Source organism: Tachysurus vachellii, chromosome 11, assembly GCF_030014155.1.
Source record: "Tachysurus vachellii isolate PV-2020 chromosome 11, HZAU_Pvac_v1, whole genome shotgun sequence".
In the NCBI taxonomy this organism is placed as follows: Eukaryota; Metazoa; Chordata; class Actinopteri; order Siluriformes; family Bagridae; genus Tachysurus; species Tachysurus vachellii.
The window spans coordinates 20,836,746-20,845,209 of NC_083470.1; the positions used below are offsets into that span (position 1 = coordinate 20,836,746).

The following is an 8,464-nucleotide window of genomic DNA, read 5'->3' on the forward strand; positions in this document are numbered from 1 at the left end:
TAGGTTCTCGATACTGTGACCAGCTGCATTTTTATTTATTTATTTATTTATTTTTTGTCTTATTAACTTCAAGACAGAAAATGAGAAAGGTTGCTAAGTGAATAGCTGTATATAGCTGTAATAGCATACATGAAGAAAGGAGCTAGCAAGACCTCCCTTAATACATTTTAATTGTAATTTGTCATGTTCATGAAGTATGAGAGGAATAAACACATTGCTGTCGTGTTGGACTATTTGTTTAACACCTCTGCCGTGTTTTATTTCCTACTTTCGTCATTTTCCAAAATAACAATTCGGCAATTAAACTTAAATCACTTCATCCTACTCCACGGATAAAAAACATACATCTGGCAACCCCTGTGACTAAAACTCATATCATAAGGAGAGTCTAAGCAACCAATAGAAATGCGTTCCTGAGTGCACGTGACTAACACGGAAGTGAAAGGTGTGTGCACAATAACAGGCGTTAAGTATTAGCTCCTGTATTACTATTGTTTTGTTTTCTTTTTTCAGGTTTGCTAAATGCAAGAAAGAAAGAAAGAAAGATAGATAGATCTCTCAATCTGTGTAGGTTCCCTAACAAGCTTGCTTACAGTTTTTTTGGTGACAGGCTAAAGCAACATGCTAAAGGAGCTGCTTTAAACTTATTCAAACTCCACAATGTCGCTTGTTCCAGCTAATCAGCCGCAGCTGATCCGCTCCTCACAGAAGGACGAATTTTATCAAACTAGTCTGAGAAATAACACCAACGACGCTTTCCAGACTCTTGCTGGTAGGTTCAACATGGTTCAGTATCAGGTTTATTGGCCAAGTGTGTTGACACACAATAACACTATACAAGACAATACAGACATAAATAACACTATACTATACATTTAGCTTGGACAAGACAGACATAAATAACACTATACTATACATTTAGCTTGGACAAGACAAAACAGACATAAATAACACTATACTATACATTTAGCTTGGACAAGACAAGACAGACATAAATAACACTATACTGCACATTTAGCTTGGACAAGACAGACATAAATAACACTATACTGTACATTTAGCTTGGACAAGACAAGATAGACATAAAAAACACTATACTGTACATTTAGCTTGGACAAGACAAAACAGACATAAATAACACTATACTATACATTTAGCTTGGACAAGACAAGACAGACATAAATAACACTATACTGCACATTTAGCTTGGACAAGACAGACATAAATAACACTATACTGTACATTTAGCTTGGACAAGACAAGATAGACATAAAAAACACTATACTGTACATTTAGCTTGGACAAGACAAAACAGACATAAATAACACTACTATACATTTAGCTTGGACAAGACAAGACAGACATAAATAACACTATACTGTACATTTAGCTTGGACAAGACAAAACAGACATAAATAACACTACTATACATTTAGCTTGGACAAGACAAGACAGACATAAATAACACTATACTGTACATTTAGCTTGGACAAGACAAGACAGACATAAATAACACTATACTGTACATTTAGCTTGGACAAGACAAGACAGACATAAATAACACTATACTGCACATTTAGCTTGGACAAGATAGACATAAATAACACTATACTATACATTTAGCTTGGACAAGACAAGACACATAAATAACACTATACTGTACATTTAGCTTGGACAAGACAAGATAGACATAAATAACACTATACTGTACATTTAGCTTGGACAAGACAGACATAAATAACACTATACTGTACATTTAGCTTGGACAAGACAAGATAGACATAAACAACACTATACTGTACATTTAGCTTGGACAAGACAAGACACATAAATAACACTATACTGTACATTTAGCTTGGACAAGACAGACATAAATAACACTATACTGTACATTTAGCTTGGACAAGACAGACATAAATAACACTATACTGTACATTTAGCTTGGACAAGACAGACATAAATAACACTATACTGTACATTTAGCTTGGACAAGATAGACATAAATAAAACTATACTATACATTTAGCTTGGACAAGACAAGACAGACATAAATAACACTATACTATACATTTAGCTTGGACAAGACAGACATAACACTATACTGTACATTTAGCTTGGACAAGACAAGACAGACATAAATAACACTATACTGTACATTTAGCTTGGACAAGACAAGACAGACATAAATAACACTATACTATACATTTAGCTTGGACAAGACAAGACAGACATAAATAACACTATACTGTACATTTAGCTTGGACAAGACAGACATAAATAACACTATACTATACATTTAGCTTGGACAAGACAAAACAGACATAAATAACACTACTATACATTTAGCTTGGACAAGACAAGACAGACATAAATAACACTATACTATACATTTAGCTTGGACAAGACAAGACAGACATAAATAACACTATACTGTACATTTAGCTTGGACAAGACAAGACAGACATAAATAACACTATACTGCACATTTAGCTTGGACAAGACAGACATAACACTATACTGTACATTTAGCTTGGACAAGACAAGACAGACATAAATAACACTATACTGTACATTTAGCTTGGACAAGACAAGACAGACATAAATAACACTATACTATACATTTAGCTTGGACAAGACAAGACAGACATAAATAACACTATACTGTACATTTAGCTTGGACAAGACAGACATAAATAACACTATACTATACATTTAGCTTGGACAAGACAAGATAGACATAAACAACACTATACTGTACATTTAGCTTGGACAAGACAAAACAGACATAAATAACACTACTATACATTTAGCTTGGACAAGACAAGACAGACATAAATAACACTATACTATACATTTAGCTTGGACAAGACAAGACAGACATAAATAACACTATACTGTACATTTAGCTTGGACAAGACAAGACAGACATAAATAACACTATACTATACATTTAGCTTGGACAAGACAAGACAGACATAAATAACACTATACTGTACATTTAGCTTGGACAAGACAGACATAAATAACACTATACATTTAGCTTGGACAAGACAAGATAGACATAAACAACACTATACTGTACATTTAGCTTGGACAAGACAGACATAACACTATACTATACAAGACAATATACAGACAATGTGATACAGTATGAGTATTAAATATGAATACAGTATATATGACTGATCAGTTAGGTACATAAAGTGTGAGAAGTGTACGGTAGTGCAAATAACAGTATTGTGCAATATTATGCTTTTTGTACAATATACAGCAGCAGTAGTGTGTGTAACATATACAGATGATGTGATGACTGACAGTTCTGATAATGCAGTACTTATAGATATGAAGCAGGGAATATAATTATGGTGAGTTGTTAATCAGGGTGATGAGGGGCTTGGGGAAAGAAACTGCTCCTGTGTCTCTCAGTTTTAGTAAACAAAGCTCTGTAGCGCCTGCCAGAAGGGAGGAGCTGAAAGAGGTTGTGTCCAGGGTGTAAAGGGTGAGAAATGATTTTTTCTGCCCGGTTTCTGGTTCTTGTATGGTACAAGTCCTGGGGAGTGGGCAGGGGAGAACCAATTATTTTTTCTGCTGTTTTAAGCGTACATTGCAGTCTGTTCCTGTCCTGTTTTGTTGCTGCACCAAAACCAGATGGTGATGGATGTGCACAGGACAGATACAATAACTACAGTGTAGAACAGCATCATGTCTAATCTAGTCACCAGCAGTTGAATCAGTGTATCAGAGTGGAGAAAACACCAAAATTTTCCAGGAACAGGGTTGGGAACCTGTATTCTGTGTGTATCTTTTCCATGCAGGATCAAGACGATGGCTGCAGTGGAGGAAAGAACTAGAAGTCCTATCAGATCTTGCCTATTATTCACTAACCACTCTGTCAGGTACAATTATTATTATTAAGTCACTGTATCATAATCCCTACTGTGACTCTCAGAGTAACACGTAGTATGTCAACAACAGGATATCAGACATTAGGTGAAGAGTACGTCAACATTATCCAGGTCGATCCAACCAGACGCAGGATTCCTTCACAGACACGCAGGCTGGCTCTCATTCTGCTCCACACCTTCGTACCGTACTTCCTGGACAAACTTCTGGTCTGTATAGAACATGAGCTGGAGGTGGAGGATTGGGATTCCCAGAATGCACAGCGAGACACGGTATTAACCTGGAGCCCAATGTCATATATAAAGGCATGGATTCAGAGGGCAGTGAGAATGCTGAATAGTCAGCAGAGGAAATCTTTAAAGCCTGTGGTCATCGCAGTGCAGCAGGGGATCACCATCTTGCACAGGGTGCATGTGGCTCTGTTCTACATCAGTGGTGCATTTTATCACCTGGCCAAAAGGACATCAGGCATCAGCTATGTGAGTGAGGCTTCTAATCCGTTTGTAACATAAAGAAGCTGACTAATTTCTCCACAGCACTGAGAAGCTCACAACGTTTGTCATTTCATGTTTTTGTTTTTTTTTTTCTCTCCAATTTTTTTATACCCCATGCACTATTACCAAAAAATACACAGTACATCTAGAGACACTCAGTAAATCATTAAGTAGTTATTGTGCAACTCAGCAGAACAACCCTTGGGTAAGCGTTTTAATTAACATTACAGATTTTACCTGGTTTCAGCTCAGAGTGCAGCGAATGGCCGTGGATGATAAAGGCATCCGGACCAGCTACCGGCTTTTAGGGTGTGTGTCACTGTTGCAGCTGGCCATCACACTTGCTCTGCAGTTTAACAGCCTGAGACAGAGGCAACGTGCCAGACACGAGTGGACACGGCACAGAAATCTGCCCTCGAGGTGGGACCTCTGCTACATCAAACGTTAACATTTTATTTATACATGTAATGTTTATTTATTTACTTTTATTTTTTAAACTTTTTCTGATACTTAAGTACAAAACTAACATTAAAGAAATGTTTGTGGTCCAAAAAGTTTTATATTTTACATTCTTTTCTCATTAAATCCAACCTTTTTTTTTCTTTTCTTTTTTTTTTTTTAGAAATTATTTTAAGATCAACATGATTGGAAAGAATCGTGAAAATATTTTCACCTTCTTTTTTTTTTAATTTCTTAGTATTTGGTTTGTCCCCGTTTTGCTTTAACAACAGCGTGCACTAGAGCTGACTGCACAAGTTTGTGCCGAAGCTTCTGATCCGCTTTCCGTGAGCGCGTCGTCTGAACACACGCTTCACTTGAAGAGATTAGACATGAGGAAGAAATCGCAACCCTGTGATACTGGAAATATATTCCAGTATCACAGGGTTGCTTACATTTAATTGGGGAACAATTATAATTGGAGACAATAAAGAAATCCCTGGTTTTCAATGTGCTCTCAGATTTTAGGTCAGCATTGTATTAACTCACAACAGTGTTAAGTGGAGCAAATATTCTGTATAATTGATACCATTGATTAATGACTGATACCAGATACTGACTCAGTGTTAGTGCGCTCCTCTGTACATTATACATTAAGTCACATTTAAATCATTTTTACTGGCTATACTGTTTTTATGTGACCCACACAATGATGTACTAGGACAATAATCAACCATGTGGTGCTGTGATGCGGCTCCACGTGATGCAGCGTTGATTATTTTCCTGTAACAGTACACACCGAAGTGTTCTTTCTCTTATACAACCGCAAATTGCCAATGATTACAAATCTAGACAACCTACATTTTAACCTTTAATTGTATAGTATATCAGTGGTATAAAACAAATGCCTCACGTAATTAGTTTGCATATTTATTTTTTTTTCCATTAGAGAACGCTGTAATAAATTAACTCGTAACACCGGCGGAAGACGATAATGATTAATCACCCTCATTACTCGTCCCACTGTCTTAACTGCATTTCTTTTCTCTTCGCATGGATTTCTTTATCTCACAGATTATTTTTTTTTTATTTCTTCCCCGTATTCACCGCTTCAGTCCGCAGGAGACATCGTCCTCTCGATCTTCTCGCTGTATTTTGTGCTTGGAGGAGAGGAGACACTCCACAACAACCCCCTGTGGCCATCTGTTCTGCTGGGAGTGTATCACAGAGTGGTGCAACACCAAGGTAACATTCATCTCTGTGAACCTTACCAATGCACTCCGATTGGATTTGCGCAAAAGCAAAAGCCTAACATTTTATTGTGGATAGAGGAAACATTTGAGTTTGAATATGAAATAAATGCGTTTCTGTCATTTCTGTCGTCTGTGATCGCAGTCGGAGTGTCCGCTGTGCCGAGAGAAATTTCAGCCTCATCGCCTGGTTTTTCTGAGAAGATACAGATAGATGACCGAATATTTCAACACAACATGAACTCAGTCTTCATTCCTGTGCTGCTTTTAAATAAAAACCTTCATGACCAACCGATCTGTCGCGGTGCTACGACATGCATCGATATTTAACCAGATCACACAAGACCCATATAGCTGAAGTGGATTCCTATGTGCCCAGTCTTGTGATTGGTTCGTTTTGATTCCTGACTAATCTTTTAATTAGCTAGCTACACGTAAATAAAACAACTAGCTATAGATGTATAAATGTAATCAAAGAATAAGCACAAAATAATTTATTGCTCATTTTTACATTTTGAAACAGCTTCGTCGGTCTGTTTTTCTTCTTCTGTAGTAGTTAATGATACTGTTTTATTGTGTTCATGCAGTAAATGGAAAATTGTTTGTCCTCATTTGAATTATAATCTCTTTGCTTTTTAAAGTAACTCCCTACGTTACTTATCCTTCCTGTAATAGCACATTCGCCCAAGTGTGATGTAGAATATAGTGGGAAGAGACTAAAAGACAGCATTTAAAAATTCAGTCCATTTATTTTGTGGCTATCAAGTAATCAGTAATTGAGCATATTACGCTGGATAGACCTCTTAACTCTGTTTTTCAGGTGGATGACGTCCGTGACCAAACTGGATGCAATTTGTTTTATTGAACATTAAGCCACTAGTGTTTCCCAGAGGTGATTTTTCACATTTAATGAGTCTAATGATTACTGTAATGTAAAATAAATGGTCTGAAGCGCACGCCGTTTGAGCCTGTAAGTGTCTTCTACACGTCTAGTTTTAATATCGTCACCTCTTGAAGATCATTGAACTTTGTAAATGAGACATTTCCTCAATAGAACGTTTGCCTTGTCACGGCACCTTCGGGCAGTGAAAGACAGATCGTTTAGAGTGATATTCAGAGTAGATGACCGGCGGTCTGTATATGGTGTTGAAAAAAGTTAGAGAAAGACTCACAGACCTTTTAGATGGAATACGCAAAGGCATATTTTAATACAGGAACTCACTTGAGGGAATCGTTTTCACTTCACTTCACTGAGCACCATTTTAAATCTGTCCCGAAGGAAGCATTAGGTTTTAAACACCTTGAGAGATTTATAGACAAGTTATTTTCACCATATGGCCTCAGATCCTAGTGTTGCTTATTATTATCTAAGGTCTATTGCTGAGGATAGACCAGTCTTCTATTTTTATGCAGAGAGGTTGTCCAAGGTTAACAGATTGCTGCTAAAAGAAAAGCAGAAGTAGAAACCACACCGGACAGTTTGCTAGAAGCAATCTGGTTGATTTGTTTGCTTTTATTTTTGGCTCTCATGTCTCTGGAGACTTAGAACAATCCAAAATTACTATTTGTCTCTGCTCCAATTTGAATTGGACTGAAAGTCATTTGGTTACGTCACAAATAGAAACATGGAGTCCACATGAGTGGACCATTCCTCTTGGTGATCATTAGAGAAGATGTGATGGAATCTTCTCCATTTGTTGTTCGGTGCGCTCGACTTGTTCGTTAGCTTGCGGATCGTAACCTTGCATACTTGAGATACGTCTCTTAGGGCCTTTTTACACCTGGTCACTTCATGTGTTTTCTCTGATCCGATAGCTATCTGATTTGTTAAAACTGTTCCATTTACATTAGGCCACATAAATGCGTCTTGGCGAATCGGATATCAATCCGATCTTTATACTCACGCCCAAAATGCAAATATATTTTACCTCATTTCCGGGGTAATTGAAATGGAACACGCTTTGGTGTATGCGGTTTTCAGAATGCAATCAAAAAGAAGACGAAAAAACTTGTTACAACGGTTATGCTACAAAAAACAGCATTTACTGTTTGCTGCATTTTCGCTGGCGGCAGCAGTGCATTTTAAGTCCCAACGAGACACCTGTGTCAAAGATCACCTGCGAGTGACGTACTTCCGTTTGGGAGGAGTATAGCGCTGACGTATGTGGCTTGAACAACCACATTCATTTACACCCGTCCAGTTTCATCTGTAATGCGTCCCAGACCACGTCCTAAAGTGGTTTGAACGATCGGATTTATATCCGTCTCGAAAAAGTTTCGGAGGGCATTTAGACCTGCTCTTTTTACGATCGGATAGCTATCGGATCACAGAAAACGCATGAAGTGACCAGGCATAAAAAAAACCCTAGAATGTACTGT

General features: G+C 37.4%; 1 protein-coding gene across 2 annotated transcripts; it reads left to right on the plus strand.

Annotated features, from left to right (window-relative positions):
* The first annotated feature begins 423 nt into the window (after nucleotides 1–423).
* Nucleotides 424–8,080, plus strand: pex10 (peroxisomal biogenesis factor 10). Of its 2 annotated transcripts, XR_009649216.1 has the most exons (7): nucleotides 424–772; nucleotides 3,816–3,896; nucleotides 3,976–4,382; nucleotides 4,645–4,817; nucleotides 5,951–6,080; nucleotides 6,231–6,475; nucleotides 6,906–8,080. XR_009649216.1 is itself a non-coding variant. In XM_060882130.1 (6 exons), exons 1-6 carry the CDS (start codon nucleotides 661–663, stop codon nucleotides 6,297–6,299), a joined length of 972 nt encoding a protein of 323 aa, XP_060738113.1. In that variant the 5' UTR covers nucleotides 424–660; the 3' UTR covers nucleotides 6,300–8,080. The 2 variants fall into 2 exon arrangements, 1 of the variants encoding a protein (XP_060738113.1); XM_060882130.1 differs by having other exon boundaries at nucleotides 6,231–8,080.
* The last annotated feature ends 384 nt before the right edge of the window (nucleotides 8,081–8,464 follow it).

What these genes read in the sequence shown, in the direction of transcription:
- pex10 (XM_060882130.1), top strand. Translation starts at nt 661, where the DNA reads ATGTCGCTTGTTCCAGCTAATCAGCCGCAGCTGATCCGCTCCTCACAG. An exon ending in TTCACTAACCACTCTGTCAG is followed by an intron (nt 3,897 to 3,975) that starts GTACAATTATTA and finishes TGTCAACAACAG; the next exon opens with GATATCAGACATTAGGTGAA. An exon ending in GGACATCAGGCATCAGCTAT is followed by an intron (nt 4,383 to 4,644) that starts GTGAGTGAGGCT and finishes ACCTGGTTTCAG; the next exon opens with CTCAGAGTGCAGCGAATGGC.